The sequence below is a fragment of the Gopherus evgoodei genome, chromosome 2 (assembly GCF_007399415.2).
Source record: "Gopherus evgoodei ecotype Sinaloan lineage chromosome 2, rGopEvg1_v1.p, whole genome shotgun sequence".
NCBI classification, from domain to species: Eukaryota; Metazoa; Chordata; order Testudines; family Testudinidae; genus Gopherus; species Gopherus evgoodei.
Genome location: NC_044323.1, coordinates 283,832,465 through 283,845,674, shown reverse-complemented (window position 1 = coordinate 283,845,674; position 13,210 = coordinate 283,832,465). Strand labels below are relative to the sequence as shown.

At 39.6% G+C, this 13,210-nt stretch overlaps 1 protein-coding gene across 2 annotated transcripts in view; it reads right to left on the bottom strand.

Annotated features, from left to right (window-relative positions):
* KHDRBS3 (KH RNA binding domain containing, signal transduction associated 3) overlaps positions 1 to 13,210 on the bottom strand; it is a 211,474-nt gene that overhangs the window by 83,254 nt on the left and 115,010 nt on the right. For both annotated transcript variants that reach the window (XR_003999220.1, XM_030553872.1), the window contains exon 5: positions 12,698 to 12,837. Coding sequence is in view for 1 of the 2 variants with exons in the window: in XM_030553872.1 (XP_030409732.1) it covers positions 12,698 to 12,837 (140 nt within the window). In the remaining variant the exon portion in view is untranslated. The remainder of the gene's footprint in view (positions 1 to 12,697; positions 12,838 to 13,210) is intronic.

The window sequence follows — 13,210 nt, the reverse complement described above, 5'->3', positions numbered from 1 at the left end:
GACCGGTACCACGATGGAGAGTGGTGCTGGGACTGCGAGCGGCGCCGGGAGCGGGAACGGCATGATCAAGAGCATCTGTGAGACCGTGTCTTGAACGACGTCTCTCTGTTGGACCAACAGAAGGTGGCCTTACCAGGGCTGGTTTTCCGATGGATTGTATGACCCGCACCGGCGGTGCCGGGGATTGAGGCCGTGTCGACTCCGTCATGGCGATGAGCTCCCTTGCCGTGGAGAAGGTCTCCAGTGTAGAAGGGAGGGCAAGTGCAACCACAGTATGAGCCAGGGAGCTGTTAGGCACCGGACTCAATGGCCCTTGTGGAACCAGAATCGACAGTGCCGCGCTCAGTGCAGCCGCAATCGGTGGTACCACAGTTGATGGTGCTGCAGCAGAGCATGGTGCCGGACGAACCGTCTTCGAAAGGTGCTCCTTCTGTGGAGCTGAAGCAGCTGGAGCGCTATGTTGCTTCCTGGGTCTTGGGGACAGGGAGCAGTGCCGAGCAGATGTCGGTGCCGGGGCTCTTTCTCGGTACCGTAGCGGTCCGGGGCCGAAGGGGTGCTCCTTACAGAAGCAGTCTGTTGGGCATTCGGTACCGACGCTGCAGGACTAAGTGCCGACTCCATGAGGAGCTGTTTCAATCAAAAGTTCCGCTTCTTCTTCATCCTTGGTTTAAACGACTTGCAGATGCGGCACTTATCGGTAAGGTGGGATTCCCCTAGGCACTTGAGACAGGAGTCGTGGGGATTCCCTATAGGCATCGGCTTTTGGCACGCCTAACACGGTTTGAATTGTGGTGCCTTGGGCATGGGCCCATACCGGGGTGGAGAAAAGGGGCTAATCCCCGATCCTCCCTTAAACTATATACACTAACTATAAATACAACAACTAATACTAACTATAACTACAAGAACTCGAACTATACACACAATAAACTGCAAAGAACTATGAGTAGCTAGCGACGTGGAGATCAGCAAAGCCGCGCTCCACAGTTCCAACGACCGTCATGGGCGGTAAGAAGGAACTGAAGGGCCGTTGGGTCGGCAGGAGTATATATCTGGCGCCATAACGGCGCCACTCCAGGGGGCGACCCAGCCGATCCACCGAATGTTGTAGGGTAAAAATCTTCCAACAAACGTGCACGTGGCGCGCGCACACACCTAATTGGAATTGATATGAGCAAGCACTCGAAGAAGAAATGAGACTTACCACACCTAGGGGGCAATTCATTTGAGTTCCTTTTTTGTGTTTGTTGACAACACTTAAACATCATTTATATAATAGACAATTCTAAATACTTATAACCAGCCTGTTAACTAAACTTACTAACAACGTTTTTTTAATTTCTGAGGAGTCTTGCATTGTTGCTTGGACTTGCGGGTCTCCTTTGAAATATCCGTACTACTGTCAGGGGGCAGTGAGTCCATTTGCTCCGGCAGTGTTATGTCCTGGGGCCAGATGTCAGAGACCAGAGGCCAAGTGATGGCAAAGGCCTGGGATGATCCCTAGAGCCAATCTGGGCAACGAAAATGGTGTGAAAACTCCTTAGACATTTTGTGTTTACCTAAACCAACAAAGGAGATTCACCCCTCTTTCTGAAACAATCTAGCTGATTGGACTTATTCAATCGTTTTCAGGCAAAATTTAAGGGCTCAGACCAGCTGAGATGAATGCAGGATCATTTTTTTGTCACATTTTGGTTTGAGGCAGGAAAAAGCCAGGGATACTACTTGATTAATGTGAAGGCTACAAGTTTTCCTTGGAACAAACTTTAGGCAGAAATCTCAGGACCACTTTGTCAAGGTGAAAGTAAATTAATGGAAATTGGAAATAAACAGTTGATTTCTCCTACTCTTTCTAGTAGAGGTAACTCCAATGAAAAAATGCCAACACGGATGAAAGAAAATTAAAAGCAGCAGTTATGAAGTTTCATATTTCTTAAAGACATTCTTCTTCTGTGTTTTTTTAACCTAAGAAATATTAGAAATACTCCCAGATATTTTCTGGATAAACTCATATATATCTCAGAGTAAGCTTACTGTAAGTTATCTGATCTTATCTTACAGGGAAGGGGTGTTCAATATACTCAGCAGCCTCCTTTACTGAAACTCTTAGTTACTGAAGTTAAAGAATTGTTAAAGTTTCATTTAGTGAAATTAAAAATGTCTTCCCCACAAATTCCATCTTATCCCTTGTTGCAGAAGGCTGGTGGTGAGGCACGAGACAGGCGCTCAGGGGATATGAGTTCTGATACAAATTTTCAGACTTCCTTTGGGCAAGTGGTTTGATTCTCTCTGCCTCAGTTCCCTATCTACAAAATAGGAATAAAAAAGCATTAACTCACAGGCATTTTGTGAGAATAAATGAATAAATTGAGATTGGTGATGGATGCCATTGTTTAACTTTCTCCAATCATCACAGACTTCCTGGACAGATAAGACTTTACTATCTCATAAATGTAAACTTTCAGGGGAAAATCATAACATGGTTTAAAAGAAGTCCCATTTACATCAAAGAAGCACAGGTTTCTTACACGGGCACTCACCACTGTACAGAAACAGGACCCAGCACACATAGAAGAGGGTGACGATGGGTACTCATGATGCAACATCCTGGAGCTGCCAGCTCAGTTTGGGGGAGGCACTGAGTGAACTGGCATAGCTTTGGAAGGACAGAATATCCCTCCCCCAAGATAGGCTGAGCAGAGCAAGCCCTGTTTAGTGCTCGCAGAAATTGAGGATGGGGAGCAATGCCCCCAAAACTACACCCATGGCTGGTATGGATTGATGATCCAGTGCCTCCCTCCACCTTGTCAACCCTACAGTGTGTCACTGCAGTGTGGGAGCTTCTCCCCCACCACGGTGAGCTGCTTCACCTTCCCTGCTGGCAGCGAGCACTCCAGCAGGGCCCCATGGTGCTGTCTCCCTCCTCAACTGGCTCCACCCGCACCAGGACCTGAAAGCAGCAAACTTTGATTTTTTTTTTTTTAAGCACAGAGCTGAGCTCTAATCGGACCACAAGCAGCCCTCAGGCCACATGCTGAGAACCACTGCCATTCACAGAAGTAAAATCCCCTCCTTATTCCTACTCATTACTTCCATGTTTATACATCCAAGGATCACATTATCCTTCTTTCCCCAAAGTTTAGGTTTAATTGCTTGTCCATTATAATCCCTAAATCCTTTTTAAAGTCACTGCTTTTCAGGATACAGGCATTCCATTTTGTAGCTATGACCTGAATTCCATGTTCCCAGATGTATTACTTTGTATTTACTTGTATTAAAATGCATTTAGTTTGAATGGCCCACAGTTTACCAAGCAATCTAGATCACTCTCTATTATCATCATTTACCACTCCACTAACAGGCATATAGTTATCTGAGTCAGTTTGGGGGAGGCACTGAGTGAACTGGCATAGTTTTGGAAGGACAGAATATCCTTTTTTTAATATAGACACAACATTAGCACATTTCCAGTCTTCTGAAAATTGCCAGCATTCTAAGATTTATTAAAAACTTCAGGAGGCCAGAAATCCTCAGTCAACTCTTTTAAGACTTTTGGATGCAAGTTCTATGGGTCTGCTGCTGAGGATTTTAAAATATTTATTGCTAGTAGATATTATTTAACATGCTCTTACTAATGGACTAGAAAAATATTTCATCATTCTCACATAAGTACATCATCCTGCTTATTTCCAAAAAAGATACCAGACATATTTATTGACCATATGTCTTTTCTGCAATATTCAAAATTTTACCACTCCCATCTAGTAATGGGCCTATGTTACGCCTAGGATTTCTTTTGTCCTAATATATTTAAAAAAACCCCCAACATATTGTCCTTAGCCCTACTAGTCATTGATTTTCCCCTTTTGTCTTCAGCGTCCTTTATCAGTTTTCTAGATTTCATAACTTCCAATTTATACTGATTGCTCTCTATTTCTCTCTCCCCTACTTTTATAAATATATATATATATATATATCTTTCTAATTGCTGACTTTGTTTCACTACTGAACCAGGATGGGCTTTTAGCTAACTGTTCTCTTTCTTGATGGCTTTTGGCTATCCAATTAACTCTTCTTAAAAAGCTCCCAATTTTCATTCATATTTTTGTCTGCGGTCTCCCATCCAATCAATTTTGCTCATAGATTTTCTTAACTTTGGTATCTCAGTGCCGTTAAGAATTAAAAATAAAGAAAGACTAGTGTCGGTCATTTAAGTTTCTTTCTCAGTTTCTTCCACTGGCACGAAAAGTTAAAAACATGAATTTTTTTTTAAATATATACACTGGGTATTGGTTGGCAGAAAAGGAAGACTGAAGAAGTGACTTTACATTTGGATTTAAAAAAATGTTATGGTTTTGACCTTTGTGCTTAGACTGAGTGTGTGAGAGGTGGAGACAGGAGAGGCATAGGTTCTGACTTTCCTGAAGGCCTTGTAAGTAGGCTCCTTGGTCCAGTACTAGAAGATAAAATTTTAGAGAACATGCTGTCAGGCAGGTAAGGAAACCAGTGACAGGAACAGGAGCATCCTTGGAAAAATGCCAGATGGTAGAACAGCAAGAAGTGTTCCATGTGAAAGGTTTTACTTTTTATGGGGGGATCCTGTCAGCAGTTTGTGGGGACATTCTCTGTTTACTTGAAGGTGATGGTACCACACTTTATTAGACTTAGCAGCTGATTGCATGTTGAGCTGGAGGGCTCTCCTCACATAATTCAAACACAAAATATGCCATAGCTGGAAGCAGGCAAATGTAGAAATTAGCCGGAAAAAACCCTCTTCATTCAACATTTTACATTTTGTTTCTTCAATCTGTTGAACTAAAAAGAAGGTTCTTTGGAAGAAGGCTATACAATAGCTCCTTTCTGATGTGGAATGGATACTGGTTCTTCTACCGTTAGGAGCAGCAATCCCTTGTGGAAAGAGACTTTTCTTCTTTGGTCATCTCCTTGTCAATCACAGGTGGAAGCATCTCCCTTAGTAAAGATTGTATGACTTATTCATGGTAAAAATACCATGAACCATACCACTGCCCCTAATACCTACACAGCCCAATGGTACAATTACATGACAATAGTATTTTCAAATATAGAACTCTTTTCCTACAATCCTTATATACATGAATATAGCATTTTATAATACTTTTTATCATCTTGTTTACCTACATAACATTCATTTTATAAGTGTACAATATGTCTTTAGTCATTTATACTTACATGATAGATTCCGTTGTTTTTTTTTAAATGGTATGGCTTTAGTGATTTCCTTTCCAAAAAAACAATGTTTCCCTTCTATAGGCACAGATACAAATCTTATTTTTGTAGTAGGTCAGAAACTGAACCTCAGAGAAATGTAACTATAGAGGTGGCATTTAGTAAATATATTACTATTTAATTCTCTCATCACATTTCTACAGCAACGTTGATATTTTAGCACCTTGCTATTCACGTGCCCAAAACAAGAAGGTAATTAGCACCTCTGCCTTCCCATTTTGTTTTGTTTTGTTTTAAATACATGTCATTGCTGGAATACAAACTATCAAAAAGGTGGCCTTCATTTTGAGCTGAACACAGTTAGGCTCATACTCACTCTCTCATCCTCTGATAACTGCAATAAAGCCTTAGAGAACACACTGTCCTACAGCTCTTGAATCTTATCTCTCAAGCTTCAACATCCCTATGGAGTACACTGCCTCAGTGGATTGTGGACAAAAAGGCAGTCTTTATAATTTCCAATTAATTCAGAGTATTATAGATTAGGATTGGGAGTTTAAATTTGGTCTGGAAATTAATGAGGAATTTGTGAGCACATTATAGGAGTGACAAGATCCTATGTCAATTATGACTGAGGCAGGCTGCAGTATTCTAAACTAGCTGCAGAATTTGTGTGACTGTTATATTTAGCCCCAGACTGAGTTGCAATAATGAAGCCTTGAGGACCCCAGCCTGCACACAAAGGTAAGTAACAGGGTTTTAACAAGATATATGAATAGCGCTTCTGATCTATATTAATTGGAAACTTGTGTCATTTTCCCAAATAAGCTATCTCAAAACATAAGGAGACTATAAGGAGGGCTAAGAAAAGGCATTATATGGGGTGAAAAGATTTGATAATAGCTGCATTCTTAGATGCCACAATTCTAGGAATTTTCTGTAGTAGGACCAACATAACTCCTGCAAGCACATAATTCTATCAAGGAATTGGAGCCACTGAATTTTAGGTGGATAATTTTGGAGATTTTCTATATGATATTAATACTCCAAAGGAGGAAAGAAGGTATAAAAATTGGAAGTCACAATGTTTCTTCCTATACCACAATTGCACAAAGGTTACTGTATGCTTGTCCACCTTTTAAGCAAATAGTTGAAATGACCACTTATATTTTTCAGGGGAATATTAGTCAGAATAGTTTCTTGTGGTCTTGTATGAGATCCTCAAAACCCAATTAAATATTCTACTGTAACTCCCATCAATTGCTTGCATGAATTCCTGAAGTATTAGAATTTTGACTGCAAATTTGATCAAAATAAGTAGAAAGAAACCAAATGGCTAAATGGATTAGCATTGGTGGTACAAGCATTCAACATAGGTGAAATTACTCAACCCCACCGGAAAACCAGGTGAGTCATAAAAACAATTTCCTTAGCAACAACGTCAAGAGCTTTAAAAAAAAAAATCAGGGCAACAGGTAAATTCCTTCACTCAGGTAAATTGAGAAGCAGTGTCCAGTGAAATTATATTTTTCCCATATTTTTGGGGTAGGAAATTCATCAGCAATCTGTTTAATTCTGAAGAGTTATGTTTTAAGTTTAAAATGAGCTAATTACTTTACATTTGGGAAAAAATGCGTTTTTCAGGTTTGCAAGAGGCCCTTGGAGAGAGAGACTAGCTGGAGTCCATGAGACTATCAACATTACTCACTACACACTTATAAAAATTGTATCTGCAATTTATATGATCATTGACAATGCATGCATTTTTAAAGAAGACGACACCGAAAATCATATTGATTCCAAGGGAGATGTTACAAATAGAGCCTACGTGGATAGAAAATTTGTATTCCCATCTGAGCAGCAAAAATGATCTGTGGATATCTGCAGATGTACAGGGCTTTAAATATAAAATTTGGATCCACATCCATCTGCAATCTGCAAAAATGGTCCGCTGATATCTACATCTGTGGATATCTGCAGATATAAAGCAGACATCTGAGGATTTGCAGGGCTCTAGTTACAATAACGTGAATTAATACAACTGTAGGGAAGTGACACTGGCCCACTCACTGTTGAATAATTTTTAAATTTTAGAGTTTGTTGGGTTCCTGGAGGTGGGGAGGTGTGGGAATAGAGGAAGGGAAGGAACAGTAGCATGGGAGATGGAAGAAGCTGAAGCAGCATCACAGTAGGAGAACGGCTGGATCTACATGCTAGCTAGTAGCATGTCAAAGTTAAACCGTTAAGATTCTTCTTCTCTCCTCTTCCCCAAAGAAATGACAGCTGAGATACCCACGATGACAGAGTTCCTTTGTCTCTTCCTTTGTAATGCATACTCAGAATAGATGTAAAATATCTAAAGGGTAAGAGATGTTTAGCAATGTAAGCCCCATCACTTTGTAGTACTGCTTCTTTCCTCCTGTCATTACCAGGGAGGCAGAGAAACAAGGGAGGGATCAGGACAAGAAAAAGAAATTAGTACTAGATTCAAGATCAACGGAAGGAAGGAAAGTGAATACCTAAAAGCTCAAGTTGGGAAGGGAGGCAAACTCTTCTGTGACAATTAAGTCTAATTTTCTATTTCCTCTTTTTCTCCCTCAGGAGTAGGCATACTTTCTGTACAAAGCCATTCTTTCATATATTATCTATCTGTCTACACACACACACACACACACACACACACACACACACACACACACACACACAAAGAGTATAAAAACTTGTATAGAATACACAAGAACAGAGGCAATATGAGTGGGAGAGTCCTAGTTCTAAGCAAAGGAATGCTCTATGAAAAAAGTACTCTTGTCAAGGAAGTTACTAGGAGCCTAACTGACATACATTTATGACAATCTAATGTTTGGCAATTTACAAGGGATAACAAATGTACTGACCTCTATATTCTGAAACTCCTGTATAAAGTGTATACTGAAATTTTATATATGTAAGAAGAGACACTTTTGACAAGCTATATTGTCTGCCAGATTTAGAATATAAAGTCCATAGGGAAAAAAAATAGATCTTTCCCTGTGCAGCACTCAAGCACACAGTTGGTATCTAATAAATAAAAATGTGACCAATTACCAGGTACTGTACAACATGTATATATAAAGTACAGAAACTGAAAAAGAACAAGGTATTCTGTTATGTCCTTAAAATGAAATAGTGAATAAGGAGAGAGAATTCCACCATGTGGTGAAAATATAACAGGTGAAAACCCAATACTTTAACCTGTAAATATGAAAATAAACATAAGCAAAGGAACTGAAAAAAAGATTCTGGGCAGAAGGGTGTTTGTTATATCATATTACATCAAGAGATTACTGGGGTTTGAGATCTTACATTATATCCACAATGGATTTAAAAGTATTGGAATTGTAATCTTCTTGTCTTTTATGAGATATATGATTGATAGGTGCTTTTTTTTTTTAAATCATTAACTTTTTTGCTTCTATGTTTTCTTAGAAATACCAGGAATGTAATTTTTTGTCTTCTCTGATTTTGTTGGAAGACTTCTGGGAGATCTCAGGGATGCTTGTTTGTTTGCATCATTATTTATGGGGCTGGATGTTAAAGCCTTTAACAAAGGCTTCCTTAAATCAAAATGTTAGCCATTTCAAGTTAAACAGATAGGCGCACACTCTCACATGCACAGGGTTTTTAGAAAGTCTGAGTAAAAGTCTCTTGCCCTCACAACTGTTCAATTTACATTCTCTTGACTACTGTGATATTACCATTTCATTGGTTCTCAAGCCATCCGCTGAGACAAGACTTCAATTTTTAATGTAAAAAAACCACAACTTTAGAACAACAAACAAAAAAGAGGAACTAATTTCAGGGCTCCTTTATATCATACATCAAACAGGGAATAAAAAACATAAATCCCATTTTTTTCCTTGGCAGATCACCTTTAAGTTGAACTCAAACTCACAGGTATCTAGCAGACATTTAAACAGAATTTCATGACTGTTATAAGAATTAAAAAAGATTGGACGATCACAAATTGGAAAGGATAGAAGCTTGCAGAAAAAATGGTAACTAAAGATCTCTTAAGATTCAATACAAAAACAGAAACAAATTAGTCCAAGTTAATGATCAAATTCTGTATCACAGAAAAAGGTGTTTTAAGGTAAATGAAAAATTTCTCTCTAAATACTAGTAGAGTAGAAAAGCACATGACAGAACCAAAAGTCTTTGTGATGAAAACTACGTTTAGCATGCACTTGTTAGAGGTATCACTGAGAAAGTGAGAAATGTAAAGACAGACCCTGAGAAGTATAAATCTAAGTTATCTACAAATAATCAAAATGATGTTCGCAGGAATTAGCACACAAAAAACTTTCAGATGCAAATATAAGTGGATCTAAATCTGAACACTATGGAACACCCATCAATAGATCATATAGAGAAAAATTAGAGGAGCACATTAGCTGGAGAAAAAAAAACAAAGATATAACCCAAACCAAAGGAAAATTTCTGAGAACCAGAATAATATTGCAAGAAAGATCTACAGGATAACCAAGATGTTTGCAACTGGTACCTTAATTTTATAATAACAATTCAAATATATTTTATGGAAAAAGAAATATCATTATTAAGACTTCAGCAAAAACATGGGTTATCTAAGCCTTTATCAAAGGATTTTCATGCTAATACATTGATTGAATATCTTAGATAAATCACTTAAAATACTGTAATGAAAATATTATGCATGCAAAATAGAGGGATGTAGAGACTCCTTTCTTTAAAAAACAAAACAAAAAAACAAACAAAAAAAAGAATTAAGCACTGTGGACTTCCTAATCTTGGTGAATAACATATACAATGCTAAGGAAGTGGAACGTCATGACAGTTTTATCACTGTTTGAATTATCTTAAAATTGAAACAGCAAATAGACCATATGTATCTTCCAACAGATAATTTAGGAAACTGTACAAAAGCAAATAATTCCTCCAATACAATAAGCCAGGACAGCAAACAAACTATAACCTCGAAGGAACAAGGCTCTGATACAGAATACCACCATTCTAGATAATGTAAATGCTTAAAAATTGACAGACTCAATCTGCATTGTTAAATGAGATGAATAATTTGGTCATCTTTCCAGATTGTCTCAGTTCTCCAGACATTTTTCCTCCAAAAAAACATCTGTTTACATGTGTTAGGTTAGCCTCAGGACTGTATTTTGAATTGAATTTTGAAGCTAACCTGTGAGTTAGGATTTGCTGTAAATAAAAATGACAGATCTGGTAGAAGGAAAATGGCTTAATTTACACAGTAGCAACAGTTTTCTCCATAGAACCTAAGATCTGTGTTATAATATAAATGTCCTGCACTACTTTTTTTTACCCCCTCCATCACCCAACATACACTAGGGTTTCAAAGGACTTGGAGGAAAATATCCTGAGCTGTCACTTCTGTACTTCAAGAAATGGGCATGCAGAGGGTTGATAATGAAGGCATAAAACTGGTCTTGTAGCAGAGGAGAGCACTATAGAAGAGGAATGTTAACAACAAGACGGTCAGGGAAAGTGTGGGACCCTTACTGAATGGGGGAGGCAACCTACTGACAGATTACTTGGAAAAAGCTGAAGCACTTAATGATTTTTTTTTGCCTGAGTCTTCACAGATAAGGTCACCTTCCAGACTGCTGCACTGGGCAGCAAAGTATGAGGAGGAGGTGAGCAGCCCTCAGTGGTGAAAGAACAGGTTAAGGGCTATTTAGAGAAGCTGGCTATGCACAAGTCCACGGGTCCAGATCTAATGCATCCAAGCGTGCTGAGGGAGTTGGCTTATGTGATTGCAGAGCCATTGGCCATTATCTCTGAAAACTTGTGGTGATCGGGGAAGGTCCAAGACAATTGGAAAAAAGCAAATATAGTGCCCATCTTTTAAAAAGGGAAGAAGGAGAATCTAAGGATTCTACAGACCAGTCAGCCTCATCTCAGTCCCTGGAAAATCATGGAGCAGGTCCTCAAAGAATCCATTTTGAAGCACTTGGAGGAGAGGAAGGTGATCGGGAACAGACAACATGGATTCACCAAGGACAAGTCATGCCTGACCAACCTGACCGCCTTCTGTGATGAAAGAATTGGCTCTGTGGATATGGGGAAAGCAGTGGACGTGATATATCTTAACTTTAGCAAAGCTTTTGATATGGTCTCCTACGGTATTCTTGCCAGCAAGTTAAAAAAGTATGGCTTGGATGAATGGACTGTAAGGTGGATAGAAAGCTGGCTAGTTTGTCAGGCTCAATGGCTAGCGATCAACGGCTCAATATCTAGTTGTCAGTCGGTATCAAGTGGAGTGCCTGAGGGATCGGTCCTGGGGCCGATTTTGTTCAACATCTTCATTAATGATCTGGATGGGATGGATTGCACCTTCAGCAAGTTCACAGATGACACTAAACTGGGGGGGACAGGAAGATATGCTGAAGGTAGGGATACAGTCCAGAGGGACCTAGACAAATTGGAGGATTGGGCCAAAAGAATTCTGATTAGGTTCAGCCAGGACAAGTGCAGAGTCCTGCACTTAGGACGGAAGAATCCCATGCACTGCTACATGCTGAGGACCTATTGGCTAAGCGGCAGTTCTGCAGAGAAGGACCTGGGGATCATAGATGCCAACTCCATGGGTGCTCCAGAGCACAGATGGAGAAAAATTAGTGGGTGCTCTACACACAATAGCAGCCAAACATTCCTCATTCCCCACCCCCCCTTTTCCTTCTCCTCCTCCTCCTCCTCCCCTGATGAGGCCCCATCTGGAGTATTGTGTCCAGTTTTGGGCCCACCTCTACAGAAAGTATGTGGACAAACTGGAGAGAGTCCAGTTAAGGGTAATGAAAATGATCAGTGGGCTAGGACACATGACTTATGAGGAAAGGCTAAGAGAACTGGGCTTATTTAGTCTACAGAAGAGAAGAGTGAGGGGGAATTTGATAGCAGCCTTCAACTACCTGAAGGGGGGTTCCAAAGAGGATGGATTTAGACTGTTCTCAGTGGTGGCAGATGACAAAACAAGGAACAATGGTCTCAAGTTGCAGTGGGGGAAGTCTAGGCTGGATATTAGGAAAAACTATTTCACTAGGAGGGTGGTGAAGCACTGGAATGGACTACCACAGGAGATGGTGGAATCTCCGTCCTTAGATGTTTTTTAAGGCCTGGCTTGACAAAGCCCTGTCTGGGATGATTTAGTTGGGGTTGGTCCTGCTTTGAGCAGGGGGTTGGACTAGATGACCTCCTGAGGTTTCTTCCAACCCTAATCTTCTATGATTCTATGAACCAATGTGAATCTTGCTGCAGAACCGAGACAATTTCCTCACATTTTGGTACCCATGTAAATAGAAATCATATGGTACAGAGTTGCTTTGCCATTCTTATTTTTCTTACATAATACCTTGCCATACGTTCTGGAGAATCAGACTTGATTCAAGACTGAGCTGAAAAGTACATGTTTAAATAAAATGGTGCGGCATTTTGAGATACCTACCTGGCCAAAGCAGGGACTGGTACTCCTCGTGCTCGTATTGGTGGTTTTCCACGAACAACTGGAACTTCTGCATTTTCTGAACCACCATTCAAATATGTTAATTCTTGAAGCTGTGCCTGTCTGATTTCATCATTGTAGTCCTAGACAGAAGGGAGGAGTAGAAATCTATTCAACCAACACAGAAAATACTTATCACAAGAACTGCTTATAAAAAAGTATTTTTCATAATATTCTAGATGATTTTTTGGTGAAAATCCTTTAGAAACAACAATACAGAAAAATGTGGCAATAGAAACTCCAATTTAACCTAAATTATTATTAGAACCTTCAAATAAAACGATGTTTTTAATTATATTTTTGCTCAAATCCTGTTTTCCTCTCTGAGGTTGCCCATTACCTCCAGCATATTTTCAAAAAAAAAAAGAAAAAAAAGGGTGCAGGGTTTACTGACTAGTGGAAACAAATTACCAAAACATTATATATGCCTCTTAACAATTTAAAATGAGTATCAGG